Source organism: Lampetra planeri, chromosome 30 (genome assembly GCF_965212315.1).
Source record: "Lampetra planeri chromosome 30, kcLamPlan1.2.h2, whole genome shotgun sequence".
NCBI lineage: Eukaryota > Metazoa > Chordata > Hyperoartia > Petromyzontiformes > Petromyzontidae > Lampetra > Lampetra planeri.
The window spans coordinates 6,478,552-6,504,166 of record NC_136136.1 but is presented as its reverse complement, the minus strand read 5'-3'; the positions used below and the strand labels follow the sequence as shown (position 1 = coordinate 6,504,166).

Below are 25,615 nucleotides of genomic sequence, written 5' to 3'. Positions count from 1 at the left end.
TTACCTAAAAAACCTAAGAATATTAATCCTTGCAGTCACGAAAGCTTCAAATCTAGAATCTTCCACATCCTGTCGTGTCCTCCGCCAGCGGCATCAACCGGATCGTCGGTCTCTCCTTCTGCCAGGCGCACCACCACCTTTGTCTTTCCAGGGTGATCGCGGGCGGCCTCTGTGTCTTTTGCCTGGAGAAACGTCCTTCGAACTTCTCACTTTTATTTGCGCTCAGAAGTAGAAAATACATTCTTGTGACCCCCATAATTGATCAAATTTGATGTGCTCCACAAAAGTGGGTGGCTTGCATAAAACACAAATCAGAGTAGGTATGTCTCTCCAGCCTACCGATCAATGTATCCGAACTTATATTCGAGTAATCGTCACTCTATTTCATATCTGTTAACCCATTCGGTTTACCCGCATTCTTGTGCAGGGAAATTGGGCGTACAGCCGTTTCAATCCTGGCTTTGTAGGATGAACGTTGAGATTTATAAGCCCACGGGGTGATCAATAAAGTCTGAATTGGTCTGTAATAAGCTAGGCACTGACAAGGGGTTGACGTGTATGCTATTTATTCGGATTCACAACAACAATAACAACAACAACAACAGCATCCACACAACCGGCGCGAAGTGAGTGAGAGTGGGACAGGAAACGCGGGTCAATCGTCAAAGTCACGCGTCTCCTTGTGCCGGGCTCAACGTGACCGCGTTTCCTACCAGCGGCTCCCGTCAGCCGCTAGGGGCAGCATCGAGAGCACGAACGCCTCCCCACGACTCCCCACGACTGCTGCTGCTGCTCCCTCCTTCCCACCGCCAGCCACTCACCCAGGAGGCTCACCACCCACCACCACCCCCCCAGCCACCATCTCGCCGCATTCTGGCGCAAGCCGGCAGAGCCGGGCCCGGCCCCTCTCGCTGTTTGTTGGCTGGCGATGTCGCGGGCGAGGGGGGTGTAGTGTGGGGGGTGTAGTGAGGGGGGTTGTAGTGGGGGGGTTGTAGTGGGGGGGTGTAGTGGGGGGGTTGTAGTGGGGGGTGTAGTGGGGGATGTAGTGGGGGGGGTGTAGTGGGGGGGGGGGGTGTAGTGGGGGGGGGGTGTAGTGGGGGGGGGGGGGTGTAGTGGGGGGGGGGGTGTAGTGGGGGGTAGTGAGTGGGAGGGGGTGTAGTGGGGGGGGGTGTAGTGGGGGTAGTGAGTGGGGGGTGTAGTGGGGAGGGGTGTAGGGGGGGGTAGTGGGGGGTGTCGTGGGGGGGTGTATGGGGGGTAGTCGGGAGGGGGTGTAGTGGGGGGGGGGGTGTAGGGGGGGGTGTAGGGGGGGGTGTAGGGGGGGGGTGTAGTGGGAGGGGGTGTAGGGGGGGGTGTAGGGGGGGTGTAGTAGGGGGGGGTGTAGTGGGGGGGGGTGTAGGGGGGGGTGTAGGGGGGGTGTAGTGGGGGGGTGTAGGGGGGGGGTGTAGTGGGGGGGTGTAGTGGGGGGGGGTGTAGGGGGGGGTGTAGTGGGGGGGGTGTAGTGGGGGGGGTGTAGTGGGGGGGGGGTGTAGGGGGGGGTGTAGGGGGGGGTGTAGTGGGGGGGGTGTAGGGGGGGGTGTAGTGGGGGGGGGTGTAGGGGGGGGTGTAGTGGGGGGGGGGTGTAGTGGGGGGGGTGTAGGGGGGGTGTAGTGGGGGGGGTGTAGGGGGGGTGTAGTGGGGGGGGGTGTAGGGGGGGTAGTGAGGGGGGTGTAGTGGGGGGGGTGTAGGGGGGGGTGTAGTGGGGGGGGTGTAGGGGGGGTGTAGTAGGGGGGGGTGTAGTGGGGGGGTGTAGTGGGGGGGGGGTGTAGGGGGGGTGTAGGGGGGGTGTAGTGGGGGGGTGTAGGGGGGGGTGTAGTGGGGGGGGGTGTAGGGGGGGGGTGTAGGGGGGGTGTAGTGGGGGGGGTGTAGGGGGGGTGTAGGGGGGGGTGTAGGGGGGGGGTGTAGGGGGGGGGGTGTAGGGGGGGGTGTAGTGGGGGGGGGTGTAGGGGGGGTGTAGTGGGGGGGGGTGTAGGGGGGGGTGTAGGGGGGGGTGTAGTGGGGGGGGTGTAGGGGGGGGTAGTGAGGGGGGTGTAGTGGGGGGGGTGTAGTGGGGGGGGTAGTGAGTGGGTCACTCTATTTCATATCTGTTAACCCATTCGGTTTTACCCGCATTCTTGTGCAGGGAAATTGGGCGTACAGCCGTTTCAATCCTGGCTTTGTAGGATGAACGTTGAGATTTATAAGCCCACGGGGTGATCAATAAAGTCTGAATTGGTCTGTAATAAGCTAGGCACTGACAAGGGGTTGACGTGTATGCTATTTATTCGGATTCACAACAACAATAACAACAACAACAACAGGCATCCACACAACCGGCGCGAAGTGAGTGAGAGTGGGACAGGAAACGCGGGTCAATCGTCAAAGTCACGCGTCTCCTTGTGCCGGGCTCAACGTGACCGCGTTTCCTACCAGCGGCTCCCGTCAGCCGCTAGGGGCAGCATCGAGAGCACGAACGCCTCCCCACGACTCCCCACGACTGCTGCTGCTGCTCCCTCCTTCCCACCGCCAGCCACTCACCCAGGAGGCTCACCACCCACCACCACCCCCCCAGCCACCATCTCGCCGCATTCTGGCGCAAGCCGGCAGAGCCGGGCCCGGCCCCTCTCGCTGTTTGTTGGCTGGCGATGTCGCGGGCGAGGGGGGTGTAGTGTGGGGGGTGTAGTGAGGGGGGTTGTAGTGGGGGGGTGTAGTGGGGGGGTGTAGTGGGGGGGTGTAGTGGGGGTGTAGTGGGGGATGTAGTGGGGGGGGTGTAGTGGGGGGGGGGTGTAGTGGGGGGGGGGGTGTAGTGGGGGGGGGGTGTAGTGGGGGGGGGGGGTGTAGTGGGGGGTAGTGAGTGGGAGGGGGTGTAGTGGGGGGGGTGTAGTGGGGGTAGTGAGTGGGGGGTGTAGTGGGGAGGGGTGTAGGGGGGGGTAGTGGGGGGTGTCGTGGGGGGGTGTATGGGGGGTAGTCGGGAGGGGGTGTAGTGGGGGGGGGGGTGTAGGGGGGGGTGTAGGGGGGGGTGTAGGGGGGGTGTAGTGGGAGGGGGTGTAGGGGGGGGTGTAGGGGGGGTGTAGTAGGGGGGGGTGTAGTGGGGGGGGTGTAGGGGGGGGGGGGGTAGGGGGGGTGTAGTGGGGGGGTGTAGGGGGGGGGTGTAGTGGGGGGGTGTAGTGGGGGGGGTGTAGGGGGGGTGTAGTGGGGGGGGTGTAGTGGGGGGGGTGTAGTGGGGGGGGGGTGTAGGGGGGGGTGTAGGGGGGGGTGTAGTGGGGGGGGGGGGTGTAGGGGGGGGTGTAGTGGGGGGGGTGTAGGGGGGGTGTAGTGGGGGGGGGGTGTAGTGGGGGGGGTGTAGGGGGGGTGTAGGGGGGGTGTAGTGGGGGGGGTGTAGGGGGGGTGTAGTGGGGGGGGGTGTAGGGGGGGTAGTGAGGGGGGTGTAGTGGGGGGGGTGTAGGGGGGGGTGTAGTGGGGGGGGTGTAGGGGGGGTGTAGTAGGGGGGGGTGTAGTGGGGGGTGTAGTGGGGGGGGGGTGTAGGGGGGGTGTAGGGGGGGTGTAGTGGGGGGGTGTAGGGGGGGGTGTAGTGGGGGGGGTGTAGGGGGGGGGTGTAGGGGGGGGTGTAGTGGGGGGGGTGTAGGGGGGGTGTAGGGGGGGGTGTAGGGGGGGGTGTAGGGGGGGGGTGTAGGGGGGGGTGTAGTGGGGGGGGGTGTAGGGGGGGTGTAGTGGGGGGGGGTGTAGGGGGGGGTGTAGGGGGGGGTGTAGTGGGGGGGGTGTAGGGGGGGGTAGTGAGGGGGGTGTAGTGGGGGGGGTGTAGTGGGGGGGTAGTGAGTGGGGGGTGTAGGGGGGGGGTGTAGTGGGGGGGGTGTAGGGGGGTGGTGGGGTGTAGTAGGGGGGGGGTAGTGAGTGGGGTGGCGGTTCCCTGCTTAGTCGCTCGCTCGCGCTGTCGATTTCACTTCCCCCCCAGGAGGCATCGCTTCGCCCACCGTCTCGCCTCTCTGCCCCTGGAGTCCCTCACCTCGCTGAGCTTGGTGGTGTTGTGTGGTGGTGGTGTGTGGTGGTGGTGGTGGGTGGTGGGTGGGGGGGTTTATTTCTTTGACTTGAGGTTTTTTAGTTTTCACGATTAGGGGGGGGGAGGTGTGTGAGGTCTGCGGGTTGTTGGAGACTTTAAACGGCAAGACGGAGAGGAGCCAACGCGTGTGCGTCCATCGCTCTCTTCCACATCACCCCTTCTCCTCGTCCTCCTCCTCCTCGTCGTCGTCTTCGTGGCTGGAAGTTGCGGGAAGCGATTGTCGCGTGCAACTGGGAGGCGATCAAGGTGAGGCGACTTTTCGTTTTGGTTTCGGCTGCGGTGGTGGTGGTTGTTGTTGTTAGTGGTGGTGGTTGTTGTTGTTGTTAGTGTTGGTTGTTGTTGTTAGTGGTGGTGGTTGTTGTTAGTGGTGGTTGTTAGTGGTGGTGGTGGTTGTTGTTGTTAGTGGCGGTTGTTGTTGTTGATCATTGTTCGTTAGTGTCGGGGGGGGGGAGCGGTGGCGCAGTGGTTAGCGCACTGCGCCCTCCAAACCCGGCCCACCCGAGTTCGATTCCCGTTCAGGACCAATAACAGTGGCGACTATTTGGTGCAACATGTCGAGGTGCCATGTGTCAACATCCCCACTCGGGAGACAAAGACGGCCGGGCTAACGGCGCTAGCCCCTACAGTCTGTTACAGGCTACACGTGGGATCTTTGCTAAAGTTCGTGGTGGTGATGGTGTTGTTGTGTTGTTGTTGTGGTGAATTGTTGTTGTGGTGTACTCTGTACAACTCCTCGTGCCGGTGTGGGGCCGTCGTCAGCCTTAATAGGCGCTCGCTAACACCACCAAACCTGCCCCTGCAGCTTCACATGAACCATGTTAGTGTGTGTGTACTGCAGCTGTACAGTATACAGTATACAGTACAGTATACAGTACAGTATATAGACTGTCCCGTACGGGTCGCACTGCGCTACGAACCCGGCGACCCGAGTTCGAGGTGCCGCTCACAGCCAACACCAGTGACGATTATCTGAACCGGTCCTGGGCCTCCCCTAGGTCGACTCCGCCTCAAATTAGTTACCTGGTTCGATGTGTCTACATCGGCACTGGGGAGACAAAGGCGGCCGGGCACGGTGCCTGCCCCATCGGCGCTTGGCTGTGTCTCTGTGGGCTCTACGCTAACAGCACTTGCCCCTACAGTCTGTAAAGACTGTACGGGGGGTCTGTGTCTTTGTCTGTTAACAGCACTTGCCCCAACAGTCTGTAAAGGCTATATGGGGGATCTTTGTCTTTGTCTACGCTAACAGCACTTGCCCCAACAGTCTGTTAAGACTGTATGGGGGATATTTGTCTTTGTCTACGCTAACAGCACTTGCCCCTACAGTATGTAAAGGCTATATGGGGGATCTTTGTCTTCGCCTGCAACGTCGTTATCCTATTGTGATGACACCGGACTCAAGTTGTACAATCGTATCCGCCGTGCACGACGAGAAGGCGAATTCACTCGATATTCACACACACACAAGGCTGGACTGGCCACGTAATTGTTATCACGGCCCGATTTGCAAAAGCCCCAACACGCTAAGCGGCCAGACACCACAAACACCACTAAGTTGTAAGAGGTAAGCGTTAACACTGTGTGAATTTTTATTGGGCGAGGTTATTATAAGATCGATGATGATGATCATGGGAGAGGGGATTCCAAAGTGGAGCGGTGCGAGCGAAGAAGCAGTGAGAGAAGTGAGGTGACTTGTGGTGTGGTGAGTGGGTGAGTGGTCGACTGAGTGAGTGGTTGACTGAGTGGGTGAGTGGTTGACTGAGTGGGTGAGTGGTTGATTGAGTGGTCGACTGAGTGAGTGGTTGACTGAGTAGTCGACTGATTGAGTGGTTGACTGAGTAGTCGACTGAGTGAGTGGTTGACTGAGTGGTCGACTGAGTGGGTGAGTGGTTGACTGAGTGGTCGACTGAGTGGGTGAGTGGTTGACTGAGTGGTCGACTGAGTGGGTGAGTGGTTGACTGAGTGGTCGACTGAGTGAGTGGTTGACTGAGTGGTCGACTGAGTGAGTGGTCGACTGAGTGAGTGGTTGACTGAGTGGGTGAGTGGTTGACTGAGTGGGTGAGTGGTTGACTGAGTGGGTGAGTGGTTGACTGGGTGAGTGGTTGACTGGGTGAGTGGTTGACTGAGTGAGTGGTTGACTGAGTGGGTGGGTGGTTGACTGAGTGAGTGGTTGACTGAGTGGTCGACTGAGTGGGTGAGTGGTCGACTGGTCGACTGAGTGGTCGACTGCGAGGCCGTAGTCATGGAGTCAACATTGGGGGGGACCAAATCTTCCAGGGTGTCTGTGGGTCCCCAACCCAGAAAAATATCTAAATTTGAAAACTCATTTCCTGCCTGAAATATAAAAAAATGCACTAACACATGGGATGATTTTTTTTACAATAATGTCTAATGGTGTATTGTATTCCATTGCTCTGTTTTTACATTTTTTTTACCATTTCTTGTTTCATTGTATGTAATGGCAGAGATTCGGGATTAATAAAGTACAACCATAACCACAATCATACAAACATAAATCTATGCATTTATTTACATGACGACAAGTTCAGATATTGTGGCCAAGGTTTAGCAAATTGTTGTTTTTATGTACATAGCATAGCAAAATTTTTAAATAGCAATATATTGGGGGTGATATTTAGAGCATATTTAAATATTGGGGGGATGTCCCCCCCCATATATATAATTACGGCCTTGGTCGACTGAGTGAGTGGTTGATTGAGTGGTCGACTGAGTGAGTGGTTGTCTGGGAAGTGGGTGGTCGACTGAGTGAATGGTTGGCCGAGTGGTTGTCTGAGTGGTTGAACTGGTGAGGAGCGAGTGAGTGAGCTTGTTGTTGTGACTTGCAGTGCCAGCGGGTGGCTCTGTTCGTCGTTGTGCGCGGTGTGGATGAGACGAAAGAGCCCCTGCCTGGCAAGGCAGGCGAGCACAGGCCCTTCTTACAGACGCACTTGATAATTAATCAAAGCGCCACAAACCAAAGGAGCCTTGAGATGTTTAAAGCTGTCAACCAGTGCCTATCGCCTGCTCTGACATGTAGATCAGAAAACATGGTCGCTGATGAAGTGGATAGAATGTAGGAGGCGTGTGAGTTGGCATCGGTCGCTTGCCTGTGCGTGCGCCCGTGCAGCCGTAGAAATGGCTTAAATTCGCGCAGCTTGTGGTGGGGGGGGGGAGGGTGGTGGTGGGTGGGTGGAGAGTGGCGGTGTTAGTGGAGAGTGGTGGTGGTGGGTGGAGAGTTGTGGTGTTAGTGGAGAGTGGTGGTGGGTGGGTGGAGGGTGGTGGTGGGTGGGTGGAGGGTGGTGGTGGGTGGGTGGAGGGTGGTGGTGGGTGGGTGGAGGGTGGTGGTGGGTGGGTGGAGGGTGGTGGTGGGTGGGTGGAGGGTGGTGGTGGGTGGGTGGAGGGTGGTGGTGGGTGGGTGGAGGGTGGTGGTGGGTGGGTGGAGGGTGGTGGTGGGTGGGTGGAGGGTGGTGGTGGGTGGGTGGAGGGTGGTGGTGGGTGGGTGGAGGGTGGTGGTGGGTGGGTGGAGGGTGGTGGTGGGTGGGTGGAGGGTGGTGGTGGGTGGGTGGAGGGTGGAGGATGGTGGTGGGTGGGTGGAGGGTGGAGGATGGTGGTGGGTGGGTGGAGGGTGGAGGATGGTGGGTGGTGGGTGGAGGGTGGTGGAGGGTGGTGGAGGGTGGTGGTGGGTGGGTGGAGGGTGGGTGGAGGGTGGTGGTGGGTGGGTGGAGGGTGGTGGTGGGTGGGTGGAGAGTGGTGGTGGGTGGGTGGGTGGAGAGTGGTGGTGGGTGGGTGGAGAGTGGTGGTGGGTGGGTGGAGAGTGGTAATGTTAGTGGTGGGTGGGTGGAGAGTGGTAATGTTAGTGGAGGGTGGTGGTGGTGGTGGTGTTAGTGGAGGAGGGTGGTAAGTGGGTGGAGAGTGGTGGTGGGTGGAGAGTGGTGGCGATAGTGAGGGTGGTGGTGGGTGGAGAGTGGTGGTGGTGTTAGTGGAGGGTGGTGGTGGTGTTAGTGGAAGGTGGTGGTGGGTGGCTGGAGAGTGGTGGTGGCGATAGTGGAGGGTGGTGGTGGGTGGGTGGAGGGTGGTGGTGATAGCGAGGGTGGTGGTGGGTGGAGAGTGGTGTTAGCGATAGTGGAGGGTGGTGGTGGTGTTAGTGTAGGGTGGTGTTGGCGATAGTGGAGGGTGGTGGTGGTGGTGTTAGTGGAGGGTGGTGTTGGCGATAGTGGAGGGTGGTGGTGGGTGGGTGGAGGGTGGTGGTGATAGCGAGGGTGGTGGTGCTGTTGGTGCAAGGTGGCGGGCGGCCGACCCGACGCCAACTATTCCTCCTTATTTATGGTTTCTGAAACTCGTCAACAGCAAGCACCGGAGCGGCGCTTGATGATAACGTGCGTGCCAGGGCCTGCCCTCGTGTATTACACGCTCGTACGCACCGCACGCCTCGCACTCCGCCAATCACCGCACTCTCTCGCACGCCGCAGGGCATGCGTTGGGCGAGTCGGGATGATGATGGTGATGGGGGATGATGATGGGGGAAGCTGCACGGTTGTTGGGCGAGTGTGGGAGCTGTGGGTGGATTGAGTGGGGCGCGGTCGAACGAGCTGGTTGGTGCGTTTCGGTGAGCGAGCGAGCGGGTTGTGTTGTCAGAGTGTGGGTGAGTGAGAGATGTTGGTGGTGAACGTGTGAATGGGTAAGTTAATAGGCGAGTGGGTGAGTGTAATGTGTGGATGGGTGCGCTACGAACCCGGCGGCCCGAGTTCGATTCCCGATCACGGCCAACACCGGTGACGATTACCTTAACTGATCCTGGGCCTCCCCTAGGTCGACTCAGCCTCAAATGCATACCTGGTGCGGTGTATAGTAAACATCTTCACTAGGGAGACAAAGGCGGTCGGGCGTGGTGCTGGCCACCCACTCCCTCGTGTACCGTTCCGGCCTTTATAGGTGCTCACTAACAGCACTTGCATCAATCGTCTGTTACGGCTATGCGGGGGATCTTTGTCTTTGTGAGTGCACTGTTCAAGTGGTTGAGGTGTCAGGTGAGCAAGTCAATGAGTGAGTGAATAAGAGAGTGGAGTGTCCACACGGACACAACAATAACAATCAGGCGGGGGGGGGGCTCTGAACGGGTCGCCTCCGAACTCGGGCAGCGACTCTGATTTTGACTTTCCTGGGTGACCCTGGGCGATTAAAGGGGTCATCGCGCTCGGTGTGGTTATGTAAGGGGGTGGAACCAGACACCGACGGAGAGGGGGGGCCTCATGGGGACATTGGGGGCAGGCGGGCTGCGGGAGAGAGAGGTGGAGCGTGGGGGGGGGGTCCCCTAAGGCACAGCCACGCCGCTCCACGAAAGGCGCAGGAAAGAGGCTGAGTCGATATAAAATATGAAGGCGCAGCCCTGCAATTACCTACTCGCGCAACTGCCAGCAGAAGGGCCTCCTGTACTCGAGGGAGCTCTGGAGAGGCGTTCTCGAGCCGTGCTTTGCAACCAGTGTGCCCTTGGGCGTGTATTTGATGACTTTTATCGGCCCGGCGCTCTGGTCATGGTTGTGGCTTTCTTCACGAATGCCGAAGTTGACGCCACTAGACAAACACACTGACAAACATCTGTTAGCGAGCAGCACCTATTAAGGCCGCACAAACGCAATGATCCCCCTATAGCCTTAACACACTTGGGGCAAGTGCTGTTTGCAAGCACCTAATGAAGGCCGGAACGGAACACGAGGTGGTGGGTGGCCAACTCCATGCCCGGCCGTCTCCCCGGTGGCGATATTTATACACCGCACCAGCTACTCAATTGAGGCTGAGTCGACCTAAGGGAGGCCCAGGACCGGTTTGTATAATCGTCACTGGCGTTCGCCGTGAGCGGGAATCGAACCAGGGTCGTAGCGCAGCGTGCTAACCACTACATTACCGCTCCCCGCACACACACACATTGACACACGTGGGGTGTGCATACCTGTCAACCCCTTATCGGTGCCTACCTTACTACAGACTAATTCAGACTTTATTGGTCACCCCGTGCCCTTTATAAATCTCAACGTTCATGCTACACAGCCCCATCGCAAGGGAGAAACACAAACAAATATTTATTTTTTGTCCGTATCGAAACGGCTGTATGCCGTATGGACCCGAAAAACTCTACTTCCCTGCACAAGAATCCGGCTAAACCGTATGGGTTGACAGGGGTGGGTGTGCGTGACTCAACCAAGAGGCCCGGAGTTGGCATGCGGGATGGGTGGAATTTGTTTCCAGCGTTCTCTGGGGAGCCGCGGCTGTGTGACGAGCGCCAGGAATGGTGGTGGTGGTGGAGGCCTTGCGGGCTTGACCTCGAGTCCCACTAAACAATTTTTTTTTATTTCACCAGGTTCGTTAAAAGGAACATTAGAGCTCGTTTTCAGAAGCGACCTAAAGCCACCGCAAATGAGAGCTCAACGAAGTGGCTTGTCATCATCATCATCATTGTGGACATTTAACACATTCCTGCGGAGGGAGCTGGTAGGAACGTTGGGTTGCTCGGTCAATGGCCAGGGTTAACGGCGGCGTGGTGTATTCCGCAAATATGCCCGACTGTGAGGGCGGGCACAAGCCGGCGTGAGTAGGTTAAACGTTGAGTTTTATAAGGGCACCACGGTGTGACCAGCCCCTCCCCACCCAGCCCCTCCCCACCCAGCCCCTCCTCACCCAGCCCCTCCCCACCCAGCCCCTCCCCACCCTCCCCACCCAGCCCCTCCACACCCAGCCCGACCCTCCCCACCCAGCCCCTCCCCACCCTCCCCTCCCCACCCAGCCCCTCCCCACCCTCCCCTCTCCACCCAGCCCCACCCCTCCCATTTTTGGATGCACGACGGACGGACGGACACAATAATCCCCTGTGGGCTGGTGGAACCAGGAGGTTCCTACCAGTATAAGCAGCCAAATGCTCTGAACGCGTGACATTGATGCTAAATGCGGAGGGGAAAACCGGAGGACCCCGGAGACAAATCCACACGGCCACGGAGAGAACATGCGTACTCCAAATATACAGCAGCAGGCGTCAGGGTGGGGATCGAACCCACGACTTCCTGTATACCAGGCGAGGTAGTCAACATCTCCCCACCGAGTCGCTTCTGAGATGGCGGTGGGGGTCGGGTTTAGGCAGGCGAAGGGTTTGGGGGCTCCCCCACTCTGTCCAATTTCCAGAAACAATCTGCAGCCGCGCTTTGGAGGTTCAATTTGCACAAATGACACCGTTGCCACACCCATTGCGGGTGGTTGTATATTGGATGTAGTGTGCCAGATGTGATTAATAATAATACCCTCATAATGCTTCCCAGCTACAAATGTCACATCGTTGGGAATGTGTACGGTAATACAGTGTCTCGCAATGCCGGAAGTGGGGAGAACCACATGCAACTGCTTTGTCTTGATTGCTGTCATAATTATTTCTACGCGACTGACAAAAGCCGAGACTTAACATCCTGGCAAAGACTTTGAGAGTTCCTAGGAACAGCAGCTGTCTCCCCAACGAGAGAGGACGATCCTGGGGAGACCAGGGCAGCTGGCAGCAACAGCCCTATCGCCGACTCGGACACAACGGGCTGGTGGTATTCAGTCCCGGTGGTCACACATCCAAGCACTGTCCACCCTCGGGCCTGCTCAGCTTCTGAGATCTGACCCGGGGTGCATGGAATAACTCCTTTCATCTGCGGAAATTGTGGGAGAACAACATCATGTATCCCTTTTTTTATTCTGGGGGAAAATATTGTGGATAATTGCGAACAGGAAGATTTTGCAAATGATCTCCACGTTATCTGCAAAAAATTGCGGATAATAGGAAGCCCTTCCACAGATCATCTTTGGTAATAGGAAGAATAGGGGTGCGGATAATGGGAGTTTTCACGGACCATACAGCTCCAGCGAATAGTAAGAGTCACGACTTTATGGGTCTCTGTGTGCACGAGTCTACGGGTCTCTGTGCGTGTCGGTCCCCAGCTCCTTATCCGCTGTGGAGTGGGGCGCTTATCTTGTGGCTTGCCCTCCGTGGCCGCGAGCCCCGTCCATCCTCCTGGCGTGCGTGCAGATGAAGGGATGAGAGGGGGGAGGCTGCTACCATCGTCCTGTTTACCGGCCACTGGCTGCGCCGTTTATAGCGACTCGCTTCTGGCAGGCGACGGGGGGGCCAAGGGAGTCAGCTGCTGCTCCTCAAAAACACCCCACGCACGCACAGCGCACTGCACACACACACGTGTGTGCTGTCCGTACACGTGAGCACACACACACACGTGTGTGCTGTCCGTACACGTGAGCACACACACAGACACGTGTGTGCTGTCCGTACACGTGAGCATACACACACACAGACACGTGTGTGCTGTCCGTACACGTGAGCACACACACACACAGACACGTGTGTGCTGTCCGTACACGTGAGCACACACACACACAGACACGTGTGTGCTGTCCGTACACATGAGCACACACACAGACACACACGTGTGTGCTGTCCGTACACGAGAGCGCTCACACACACACACGTGTGCGCTCATGTGTACAGACAGCACTTACAGACAGCATATGCCATGCGCAAGTACATGTACTGTACTTAAAAACAACAGCACCTGCTGCTTACAGACACAGGCAGCCACACAAAGATGCTCCCTGTCCTGCCATGGCCTTCACGGACTGCTGTTTCTATGCTACTGCATGCTGGACTTCTTTCGCACCATACGTAGCCAGCCGTGCTTTTAGGAGATGCGGGGCGGGGGGGAAGGACAACAACATAAACACCAATAAGCAGTTTTGTCTTTAGTTGGGGCAAGTGCAGTTAGCGAGCCCCGATGAAGGCCGAAACGGCACACGAGGGGGCGGGGGGGAGGGGGGCAGCACCATGCCCGACCGCCTTTGTCTCCCTGGTGGCTTGTACACACAAATGTGCACACGCACACATGTGTTGTGTGTATGAAGACAACCAAATTATTTGAACCAAAACAAATGGGGGCTGCAGCAGCAGCTACTCGGATCGTCTGAAAATTGCAAGCAGGCCGCCTGGACGGCGTTTGCAAGGGCTTGGAGATATTTGATTTGGAGCGAGGCCAAGGGCAGTGGTGGTGGTGTGCGACTGTGGGCGTGTGCAAGGTGTGGCAATCTCGACTGGAGCGAGCGGCCTGGTGTATCCGCGGCCGCACCTTGCTTGCGCCACATGGTGTCACGGTGGCGAGATGTTAACTACCTCACCTGGTACACAGCGGGGGGGGGGGGGGTCGTGGGTTCGATCCCAAACCTGATGCCTGTCGTATAATTTGAACTTTGCACGTCTCTCTCTCTCTCTCTCCGTGGTCGCGTGGATTTTTCTCAGAGGACTTCGGTTTTCCCCCCGTCCACGTTTAGAAACGTGCGTCACGGTATTTGGCTGTCGTAGATTTCCACGTGATGAGCCACTTCGTTGAGCTAGGATTTGTGATAGCCATGGCGCTTCTGAACAAGAAAGAGCTACATAGCTCAGTGGGCCTGACCTGGTAACAAAAAAAGTTAGTTACAGACTATGCAGCAGCAGCAAGTGGAACTTTGCACACCCTGTGCACGATCTTTCAAATAGGGCGCATACAAAAGACAAATGCCCCCCCCCCACGTGCGTACCCTACACTGCGTAGAATGTTTGGGAACAAAGTGTACTCTGAGTGCCCTGCCCGTGGAGGGCTTTGTGCGCACCAAGCCCCAATGAGGATGCCAGCGCCACCGCTGGCGAGTTCCACCTTCACCCTTTTTACCCGTGGTGGCAGCAACAGCAGCAGCAGTTAGCAGTCGCAATGATGATAATAATAACACCTTGTTGTTGAGGATCGCTTCGGAGCTCTTAGAAAACGCGTTCGCGGAAGGGGCTCCCCAGCCCCTGGAGGAGGAGGAGGAGAGACCTTGGCAGGAATGCGAGTTATGAAACTCTGCGCTCCCTCTCCCACTCGCATCTGTGTTCGAGAGAGGCGGCTCTTGTGATTTTATTCTTTGTTTTGCTGCTGTGGCCCCGTCGCCCGAAGGTCGCGGTTCGAGCCCCACGGCCGCCCTAGTTAATGCTGCGGGTGCATTTTGCTGCACACACTCGCTACACGCCGTCTGGGAATGTGTTGTGAAATGACCGAATGGCTTTACACATTTTCGACTCAATGCACCATCGTCGTTACCGCAGCGTGGAGCCCTAGTACGTCCGATGCCGCCTCGGTATTTTACGATCAGCAGTGAAACGTTGTACTCTAATTGTAAATGTTGTGGCTTTACTCTTCCAACACCCCGGTGTGTTTAAGTAGCAACTACTTGGCACGCTGTGTTTGCGTGACGAACCTTAGTAAGTGGCTGTGTCGAGTGGTGGCGAGTTTAACGACACATATTTTATGATGTTTTCTGAGCGGTTGACCCATTGTCAAAAATGTTGGACGAATTACTTCTGAATCTCAGTCCCCGTTTGGTTGATGCGCTATATTCCCCAGCAGCAGGCCACTTGTTCCATGTCGACAACAATGATTACCCACTGCTTTGAAGTGTCTGAAATGCGTGCTTCGAAGGGTGGAACAGATCGGCCACAAAGAGGGAGCCTCTGAGTTATTTTAGGAATTATATTTTCGGTGTAATTGGATTTGGTCAAATAATGGCGATGCTGGCCCCGTGACTATATCAGCTGGAATGAGACAGATCTCATCAGATCTAGGAAACTAAGCGGGGTGAACCTATGTCATAAAGAGAGGGGTCCTTGTCTGTAACATCGCCAGTTCACCAGCATTGATCCCAGTAACCATGACCCTGCTGATGAGGCACTGTGCATCGAAACCAGTCCAACGTTTTGCTTGTCTTGAATCAACATTGCCGACATGATGCACGTGCAGCAGGAAGGCCGTGTGGCTGATGGGTTCCGTAAGAATACTTTCACTTCTGTGACTGTGGAGAGACGGATTTCAGTAAGTCCTTGTTTAACACGGTAGATGCGTGTCCTGAAAAGTGCCCCGTTAAACGGAAAACGCGTTAAGCGGAAACATTTTCCCCATACACAAATGTAACGATACATTTTGGCGATGTAGTACGCACACACAGTGAGCTTGGACTAATAACTGAGGCTGTGCCACCCTGTTACTGTATCATTTTGTGTACTGTATTTTACCGCCTCAGCCGCGCAGCTGGATAAAGTAGTTCGTCGTTGACCGCTTAGAAGTCGCGTTATAACGAGGTGCGCGTTCCACGTTATAACGAGGTGCGCGTTCCGTGTTATAACGAGGTGCGCGAAAAGTGTTCCCTCGGGGAGGAACCGCGTTCTAGCGAAAACGCATTCCGGTGTGAACACCGGAGCGTCAAGTGAGGACTTGCCTCGTCTGTGAACGAAACATCACAGTCTGCCTATATAGTTGGAGCAGGGTTGAGAGCGGTGGTGGAAAGCACTTCGCTGAATGTGGCGGTGACCCTTCGCGTGCACGAGCAGGGGTCGTCACAGGCTGCTGCGGCGCCTGCGTGCTGCACGGCAGAGGGAAACGTTCGTCCTGAACGGTGGAGCGTCACGCTTGTTATTTTACGTTTTTATTCAGCCGGGGAAGGGGCGGGGGGGAAGGAGACGTTAGCGGAGGGGAGTCTGGAGGCTAAATGGTGACAGCTGGCGCGGGGCTCAAACGGAGTTTTTTTTGTTGCGTTAATATCGAGTCTCATTCTCCGTTGGCCCCACAGCGGGAGAAACAACAGGTGCCGTCGCACTGACGCTCACCCACAAGGGTGAAGCTCGTTTGAGGTGTTGTTTTGGGCCGATAGCTGTTGCGTTACGGAGGGATGGCGGCGCAGAGCGGAGAGTGTGAACCGGTCCTGGGCCTTCCCTCTAGGTCGACTCGGCCTCAAATGAGTACCTGGTGCGGTGTGTAAACATCGCCACGTGGTCTTCATAGGTGCTCGAGGACAGCACTTGCCCCACAGCCTGTTAAGACTTTACGGGGGATCTTTGTCTTGGGGGTGGGTATGATTGGTTAATTCGGGCTGTTGTGCTACCCAGCATTCCGTGCTCTGTTTTTGTACCCGCTGTTAAGTTTAATAATAGAAAGGGGACAAGATTTATGGGCCACGTGTACTCATGACGGGTAGCTCTTGAAGAGCAAAGTGCAATTCATTTTCCCGCGTCAAAAAAATGAAACTCACTCGTCAACAACACTGTGGCCCTAATAAAGTTTATATATGCTGTATATAATCGGTGACGTTTTGGGCAAATGTACCTTCTACGTCTGGAGATTGTCAAGCCCAGAAACGAATTGTACCGATCTACATTCTGTATAAATCAGATATAATTTAAGTTTTAGTCTGTTGGCCTATTTACAGTATTGAATTCCTCTTTAGGGGGGTTATGTAAGCCGGCTGCAATGTGTCAAGCATGCAAACTCCGTGGAGAGATTTCGTCCTTCCGGGGCACATCAGCAGTGCCAGGTGTGATACATGCTGCTGGCTTCTGTCACCACGGGGATCGAGTTGTGTATGTGCACGTGTGGACGCGTGGGATTGTCACGAGTTCAACATACATACATACGTGCGTGGAATCATATATGATGTATGTGTGTGTGCGGCTGTGTGTAGGTGCGTATGTGATGATTATATAACGTTAACTCAGCATTAAATGAGCACCTGCTGTGGTGTGTAAACATCAGCACTGGGGAGACAAAGGCGGCCGGGCATGGTGCTGGACACCCACCCCATCATGTGCCGTGCTGGCCTCCATAGGTGCTACTCGCTCACAGCACTTGCCATCAACAGCCTGTTAAAGGCCATAGGGGGGAATCATGTTTGTCTTTGAATCGTCTTGGGTCTGGGACTGTTTTTGCTCTTGTTTTGCTGCCGTGTTCAAGCTTGTGAATTGGTGTACTTATGCCATTTTGACTTATATACTTTAATTATATTTTACGTATTTATTTGTATTGATTTGTATTGATTTGTATTTATTTGTATTGATTTGCTTACCTTTCCTATACTTTGCACTCATTTCGTCTTCTTGTATTGTTTGTTGTTGTAACGTTATGACCCCCCCCCCCCTACTGGCCATCTGTGAAAAAGAATAATAATAATAAATAAAGATTCTGATTGTGATTCTCTGTGTATAGGAGTGTGGACGTGTGTGCAGTGTCTCACGTGCGTGTGCTGCGTGTGCTGCGTGTGCTGCGTGCGCCGCGTGTGGATGCTCAGCGCCACGATGATGGGGCGGATGCGGCACAGCCTGCGGCGCAAGAAGGACGGTGACGGCGCGGAGACGCCACGCCGCCCGGCGCAGTGGGAGATCGACGAGAACAACGTGCGCACCGAGGGCTGCCACTTCTTCGTCAAGGTGAGCGGCGCGGCAGAGTGGCGATCGAGCGGTAGAGAAACGGCGATCGCGCGGTAGAGCGCCGATGATGATTCGACGCGCTGTTCAGTTTCGCGATACGGCGGTTCGTCCCGATGCCGGTTGCGGGCGTACGTTTTCAAAAAGTTACCGGAGAGAAAGCAGAGTGATTGAGAGCTCCCCCCCCCCCCCCCCCGCTGTGTTTTCCTTGTGCAGTACCTGGGCTGCGTGGAGGTGCAGCAGTCCAGGGGAATCCACGTGTGCGAGGAGGCCGTCAAGAAGCTCAAGTCTGTACGTACAGTCGCCTGCGTGGCCATTGGGTCCTTTAAGCATCGGAAAAAAAGTTTTGCTGTCTGACTGGTGTGCAAGTGCGCAGGTCGTGAGCTCACCTCACACGTCTGCGTCACCCATGTTTGATGACCGCTGTGAGTGAAGCAGATGGCGCGTAGAAGTATTGTTAATATTGACACTCACACCGCAGTAATAACCAGGGCGGCCTCATGGATACGAACCGCGAACCTCTGCAACAATCCGCAGGGCGATGCCAGACCATGTCACCGCGCAATTAAGCAGTCGAACAAAACAATGGAATACTAATAACAAATGTAAATAAACTGGGAGCAACGATACAAAATGACACAAAAGATGAACAAACCGCAGCTGTCAAACCACCCGCCCTGCGCCTCTCCCCCTCCCCACCGCAGTCCAGCAAGAAGGTGCGCGCCGTTCTCTTCGTGTGCCCGGAGCAGCTGCGCCTCGTGGATGAAGACACCAAGGTGAGGAGGAGCCCTGGCAGCTAGGTCCACGCGGGCCACGCCCCCCTGCACGCGGGGCACGCCCCCCTGCACGCGGGACACGCCCCCCTGCACGCGGGACACGCCCCCCCTGCACGCTGGACACGCCCTCCTGCACGCGGGACACGCGCCCCTGCACACGGGACACGCCCCCCCTGCACGCTGGACACGCCCTCCTGCACGCGGGACACGCCCCCCTGCACGCGGGACACGCCCCCCTGCACAAGGGACACGCCCCCCTGCACGTGGGACACGCCCCCCTGCGCGCGGGACACGCCCCCCTGCACGCGGGACACGCCCCCCTGCACACGGGACACGCCCCCTTGCACGTGGGACACGCCCCCTGCACGTGGGACACGCCCCCCTGCACGCGCGTGCGCCTGCATACTGCTGCACGATGGGGGAGGGGGGAAGGTGCTGCGTCGTTACTCCGAATTTGCAAAAACTCCACGCAAATGCACTTGCGCAAATCTGGATCGTGCATGGCAATCGTCGTCGTTTGCCCCCTGACTGTAACAAATTTGGGCAAGGTCCTCCTGCCAAAAGAGCCATGAGACTCGGTGAGGCTTTCCTAGGTAAACAAGAAGGGGTGAGTGGTTGGCTCAGGTGGGGGTGGTGGGGGTCGGGGTAGGGAAACACGGCATGGAGGAGAGAGGGGAACGCAGCGGCACAGCCTGGAGTAAGACACACTTAAGCGGTTGTGCTTTCGCTAAATTGTCCCCACCTGAAGAAGGAGGCTTGTGTTGCGCCCGAAACGTCGTGATTTTATTTATTTTTATTTTTTACCTACGTGACTTTACCGAAAAAACCAAAGAGTACACATTTGTAGTAAAAAAAAAATATATCCCAGGTGATCCAGAGAGGCCATTTGATTGAAATAGACGATAATCCAATGTTTTTAAATAAAAAGTTATTTTAAATTATTGTTGTTCTTTCTCCCCGTCCTCCACAGGACCTGATCATGGACCAGACGATCGAGAAGGTGTCATTCTGCGCGCCGGACCCGCGGAACGAGCGCGCCTTCTCCTACATCTGCCGTGAATGCACGACGCTCCGGTGGTTGTGCCACAGCTTCCTCGCCCGGCGAGACTCGGTGCGACACCCACTCGCGCGAACAAAGTTCATCGTCGTCATCATCAGATTGCTCCTCATCGTTAGGATGATTGTGATGTCACCGTCATGGCTGTATAATTTTTTCAACATTCTAGAGGAATCCAGTGAGCTGTAAAGCACGCTGCACTATAAACCTGGCAACCCGAACTCGATTCCCGCTCACGGCCAACACCAGTGACGATTATCTGAATCGGTCCTGGACCTCCTCTAAGTCGACTCGGCCTGAAATGAGTAACTCGTGCAGTGTGTAAACTTCGCCACTAGGGAGACAAAGGCGGCCGGGCGTGGTGCTGGCCAACGCACCCCCTCGTGTGCCGTGCCGGCCTTCATAGGCGCTCGCTAACAGCACTTGGCCCCGCAGTCTGTTAAAGGCTAAACGGGCCGGGGGTCTTTGTCTGTGTGTGTGGCAGGGCGAGCGGCTGAGCCACGCCGTTGGCTGCGCCTTCGCCGAGTGCCTCGAGCGCAAGCGTCAGCGCGAGCTGGGCTGCTCCGTGACGGCCACGTTCGACGAGAGCCGCACCACGTTCTCGCGCGAGGGCTCCTTCCGCGTGCCCTCCGCCGGGGAGCTCGCGCGGCAAGGCGAAGGCGGCGCAGGCCAGGCCCGGCAGCTTCGTGAGCGACCGCCCTCATCTTCACTCTCTCTCTCTCTCTCTGTCTCCCCCCTCTCTCGATTGCTAAAACTAAAGGAACTATTTTTATTTCACCGGGTAAGGTCCACTGAGCTGCATAGCTCTTTTTCAAAGGCAACCTTGCCACAAATGTTAGCTCGGTGAAGTGGCTTATCATGTGGACATTTACAGCAATCAAACACTCTAAACGCACGTCGATTCCAAATGTATGGAGAACATGCAAACCCTAAGTATACAGGCGTCAGGGGTCAGGATCGAACCCACGGCCTCCTGCAAAGTAGGCGAAGGAGTAAACATCTCGCCACCACGGCGCCCATGCCGTTGCACGCGTTCCAGAGGGAGGCGAAAGTTGAGCGTGACAAACTAGAAAAACCGGTTATTCAGAGGCAGCAAATACCTTGAGGTTTGGCCAAGCGCCTGTTATTTATTATGGCCGCCCCGTGGCTCAAGAACCGGCCTAAGTCACCCTCCGGATTGTTATCATTTATTGCTGTCGCCCGAGGCTTGCGGTGTCAGACCAAGAGGCACCTTTAGGGTCGTTCGGGCTGAGCGTAGACACGTGGTGTTTATACCGGCACGGCCACGGGATTAAACCGCCTCCTTTGGATATAATCGGTACGGAATGTACGAAACCAACTCCGACACGGACACGAATCGACGCTTGTCCTGATCGCCGGGACTCAAACCGGTTTGAGATGGTCGTTTATTTCCCTTTCCTTTTGCCTCCGGCGCTCAATCTCTCTCTCCAGACCCCGCATCGCCTTCCTCGGCCGGCATCGCCAACGAGGCCGCCCTCGACTTCCTGCCGAGCGGCGGCACCAACGGCGCGGGCGGCGACGCGCCCCGCTCGGAGGACCCGGCGGCGCCGGTGCCCCCCTTCCCCGCCGACTTCTCGTGCCCGGTCAACGTCCCTCCCCCTGGCGCCGGCCGAACCCACGGGCGCAGCTTCTCGGCGGGGACGTTCGTCGGCATCGCGGAGGGGGCGGCGCGGGGGGGCAGCCCCGGCGGGGCGGGCTCTGGCGGGGGGTCGCCCGTGGCGTCGCTGCCCCCCAGGAGCAACTCGATGGGGGGACTCGGGCGCTCGGAGCTACCGCACGCCATCCCTCGCCGGCACGCGCCGCTGGAGGAGCTGGCGCGCCAGGGCTCGTTGCGCAGCTTCCCCAAGCTGCAGCAGAGCTCGCCGTTCAAGCGCCAGCTGTCGCTGCAGCACCAAATGGGGCAGTGCTCGCAGCTCAACCGAGGTGAGGGCGGGAGAGGAGCGGGCATGGAGTGTTTGCTCCGAGCGAGGACTGGGTTGTGAGTTGGCGTTGACAACTCTGTCCTGGTTTTTCCCAGAATCGTCTTGTTTTTCGAGGCGGCTCTCGTGGCCTTCGCGAGACATTTCAAGGTTTTGTTGTGGCTTCTCTTTTTCGTCATTTGCTGCCACTTGTAAATACACGCCATTAATTGGCTGAAAACGTATTCAAGTAAATAGCAATATGTTAGATTTCATTGAGGGACTTGCAGGAGAGGAGGACCATCGTGATTTTTTTAATAATTAAGTGACAGCAGCCCTTCAATTGGAGTGTTGAGCTCCACATCAAATACGCATTCAGGTGCCGCTAATCTTCTATTTACAACCCTCTGCCAGTGGTGGGGACGAGTCACTAAAGGTGTGTTTCTTGTTAGCAACTGGCCACAGATTAACATAACGGTGAAACGGCAAAGACACATTGCACGTGACGAGCCACCCCATTGCTCCTGGCGATGGGGACTATGGTGGAAAACTGGTCTGGAGAGAAATTCAATTGTTCTTGTGTATTGAATTCCTGCTGCTACTCCCACCACACCCGAACCCCCCCCCACCCCCCGGCGGCCCCCCACAATCACCCCCCCCCCCCCCCAAACCGTGCAGTTCCCGAAGTCGAGGTCATGGCTGCCGCACAGGAAACGGCGGGGGGCGACGCCCTGAGCTCCTTTTCCGGTTCGATGGCTTCGGCGCTCGCCGCATCCTCCTCATCTTCTCAGCCGCCGCCGATCTCTGACCCCTTCTTGGCCGCCCCCATGCCCCGGCCTCCGCAGCCCTCGGGTGAGAGCTCGCAGCGCGCCCTCCACTCGCTAGACACATGCCGCCACGCTCCGCAACGGAGTGGCCCTGATTGGCAGCCTCTTCGTCGCCGTGGGTGTTGCCGTAGTGGAATCCAATTTAGAGAGATTTCCCGGTTCTATCTCCCGGCGCGAAAGTTGAAACAATGGGGAAGGTTTCTTATATTCCCTACCCCACCACCACCACCTCTGAACACCCAGGAGGATAAATGGGAGACACCGCATTTAGTTTATCGGCAGGTCACCTGTGGTGGGGTAAAATGTGGGTATTACCATGATTCTTCCAAGACATCTGGCCGGAATGGAAGAGTAGGCCAAAAGTACCCTATAGAGGAGTTGTCTAGATCTCACTCTGTTGGAGCCGTGGCATAAGCGCTAAATTTGCACGGCTGCACCCACCACCATCGAATCACGAGGTTGGGGCGTGCTGGGGGAAGAGGGCAAACAGACGTGGCCAGCGTTAATATTCTCACCGGATATCTTCCGGCTCGCTGACGTTGAGGAGCAGGTGGCACGAGAAAATATTTCTTCACCGTGTGTTGCCAACCCGGCCAGATCCGGCCGAAACGAATCTCCCCGCGCGTCGCGTAACGTGTGTGACGCGTGGCGTGACGCCGCAGGCGGCGGAGCGATGGGCTGGTTCCTCGGCGAGGACGACCAGCAGAGCCCCGGCTACCAACCGGGACGGCGACGCACCCCGTCGGAGGCCGATCGCTGGTTGGACGAAGCCATCTGCGCATCGCGCCACAAGCAGCAGCAGCAGCAGGCCGCGTGGGGGCAGGCTGGCCCATCGCGCGTTGCCTACGACGAGCAGGGCTTCCCGAGGGCCTTCTCGGACCCCACGATGCCCTCCTACTTCAACGGGTCAGCAGGGCAGGACCACCAGAAGTTGCACTTCGAGCTTAACAGCAATGTCAACAATCAAACGTGGGGCGGCGGCGGGCACGCGTCAGCGCTGTTCTCGCTGGGATCGCCCGTGAACCCCGACCCGTTCATGCCGGTGATGGACTCCCCGGGCCAGGCCAGCACCATGGCAGGCCACATCGCCGGCCTGTCGCCAAAGAGCTTTGAGATTCAGATTTAGAGCAGTCACTGCCAGCACTACGGTTTTCATGTTTGTTTTTTTTGGGAAGATTATTTGTGGCTTTGTCTTTTTTTTAATCAAGTGACCACTACTGTTTATTTTCTTAATTGCTATATATTAATATATTGTCACACTTGTAAGGGCTTATTGCAGCCTGATAGTAGACTTTTCTTCGGAAGAAGAGTTTAAGAAGGATATGGCCAAAGAGTTAGCCATATAAATGTAAGTAAAATACCACGTATTTTCTGATGTTGTTTTGTTTCCTGATCGCTGTTTCATTTCACTCCTGTCGTGTGACCACGATACAAAGTCACATTTGTAACATAACACAATCACTGTCCTACATAAAGTGTTGAAGAAACGTTTTTTAGTATGTCGGGGATGCGTTCCTCGAATGTGCCACAACGAATATTGAAACGACGTAAATGAAAGCGATTTTCAGGGTACGGTGGTGGAGGTGTAGGCTGAGAGGCGACTGATAACGAGCAAGGACGGACGATGCTATCAACGACGTAAGTGTGTGGGGTCGACGCAACACAAGTCTGCCAGCGGTGTTAATAATAAAGTCACGGCCTATTGGTAAAACGATCTAAAAGGGGGAGACGTAAATCGGGGTATTACTGTAATTTTCACTTTGGGAATTTTACGTTCACCTCCGCCCACCCCTCCCCCTCTCCAAAGTGCCGTGACCACATTTTATTGCCACGTTTTATTTTGCAAAGCCTAAAACTTTGGTGCCATTTTAAAACGGGGTCCCGACCACGTTATGCAATGTTAAGCATCGGTGACGAATTGCCAGCAATTAGCCCGCCACCTTTGGCCTTGTTGTTGACGTTGGACACGTTTGTGCTCGGTGGTAAATCTAGAGTCGGGGGAGGTGGGGGGGGTCACCCTCCACCTCAGGTTTGGAAGCACAAGTTTTCCATGACGAATCAATGTGGCGTAAAGCATTAAATATACTTGTAATGCTACCAGCCACAGAGCCTGCACAAGGCAACTTAAGTGATGCTCTTAGTTTCCATTATGAATCAACATCAACTAATGTAACGTTGCACTTATGATATGTTTTATTCAATCGGCCATATAGCCTGCTGTCCCAATGTGCTAAACAGCATTTGTTCTCATTTGCTGTAGCGGATTTTTGTTAACTTAAAATGTATGTTTTCGTAGCCAACACTACGACCCGTATTTGTATTTGGGTTTCGTGCCAATTGTCGTTTTGCCGATTTCTGAGGTAGGCTGAGTGTCGTGGACACATTATGGGGATGGAGAAATGCTAAATCGGAGGTTACCGGGAGATCAAACTCGCGATATCTGATGCTGCCACGGTGGTGTATTGGTCACCACACTGGACTTCCAACCCAGTGGTCGCTGGTTGGATACGATCTTCCGACGTGGCAGTTGGCCTCAGGTTTCTTAATTCCCCTCAACCCACCGCCCCTGTCCACCCAGCAGTATAAATGGATACACTACAGTTAGTCGGATCACGCGTGGTGGGGTAGAGTGTGGGTACTCCCACGTGGTCTCGCACGTCTGGGCAGCGAAGAAGAGTCGGACAAATGACCCGCTAGAGCCTCGCGCTCTCTCTCGTGGAGGCCCTCCCGCCGACAGTGGCACGAGCGAGCCATCGCATGGCCTGCGCCTTTAGCTTCTATCATAACCCACCACTCCTGGTGCCTCCCCGTTTATCCCAGCTGCTGCTGCTGCCACGTCCGCTAATGCCGTCTTCGCTTTATGCGGACGACTGGAGCGAGGAGAGAGAGAGAGTTTAAACGATTGTGTGTGGCGTCGACAAATACGTGCTTTGTTTCAGATGCCGTGCGCCGATAAAGCCGTTGCGTGCCAACGTGCCGCTTCGAAACCGGAGCAGTATTGATCCGTGTCGTCTGCCTCTTGTGTACGGTAATTGCCCCTTCGCGCCTGTGCCATCCCAACAGAAATGCGTTTGTCTTGTATAAGTGTTCGTTTAAAAGATGCACTATTCGAAATGTCAATCTCCGGCAATGAGCGCTTGTGTGCCTTTATATCCAGATGCCTTGGTTGTGGCCTTGCATGTGAGAAGTTCTGCTAGAGTTTTAAAAATAGTATAGTTTTTCTCGACACGACATCGTAACCACACGGGATAATGGTGTGAGGTGGAAAATCGGAGTAAAGTCTGTGAATGCCATAAACACACAAGAGCCATTGAGAGCAACTGTATGTTCTATTATGGGCACATTTTAAATAAATTCTGCCTACACAGACAGATGCCTGTGTTGTTTGTGACATTGCGTGTGTGTTTTACTGTCGCTCATCTCATGCAGTTCACCCTTATCAACGTGTGTCTGTCCCGTAACCTCCTGTCAGCAAGCCTCTGACGCTTAACGTGGCCTCAAAGGGAACCTAGCCTGGCACAAGTACCGTGGTGGTGTTACCACCACTTGTTGGCGAATGGTGGCTATTGCATGCTTTGCGGTTCTGTGCTAATATAATCATCAGCCATGATCTATCCACTGCTGAAGGAAGACCTCAGCCCTCTTAATCTCTTATGGTCTTTTTATGCAACAA

General features: G+C 56.0%; 1 protein-coding gene across 1 annotated transcript; it reads left to right on the top strand.

Moving 5' to 3' along the window:
• Positions 1–4,094: 4,094 nt before the first annotated feature.
• On the top strand, positions 4,095–25,333 carry LOC144728864 (numb-like protein). Its single transcript, XM_078608561.1, has 9 exons — positions 4,095–4,318; positions 17,228–17,366; positions 17,580–17,654; positions 18,068–18,139; positions 19,110–19,250; positions 19,681–19,882; positions 20,649–21,140; positions 21,794–21,967; positions 22,605–25,333. The coding sequence occupies exons 2-9, from the start codon at positions 17,235–17,237 to the stop codon at positions 23,066–23,068; spliced, it is 1,752 nt and encodes a 583-aa protein (XP_078464687.1). The 5' UTR covers positions 4,095–4,318; positions 17,228–17,234; the 3' UTR covers positions 23,069–25,333.
• Positions 25,334–25,615: the final 282 nt, after the last annotated feature.

Coding starts and splice junctions, on each gene's coding strand:
- LOC144728864 (XM_078608561.1), top strand. CDS start 17,235: ATGATGGGGCGGATGCGGCACAGCCTGCGGCGCAAGAAGGACGGTGAC. Junction 17,367..17,579: donor GCTGCCACTTCTTCGTCAAG/GTGAGCGGCGCG, acceptor TTCCTTGTGCAG/TACCTGGGCTGCGTGGAGGT. Junction 19,883..20,648: donor AGGCCAGGCCCGGCAGCTTC/GTGAGCGACCGC, acceptor CTCTCTCTCCAG/ACCCCGCATCGCCTTCCTCG.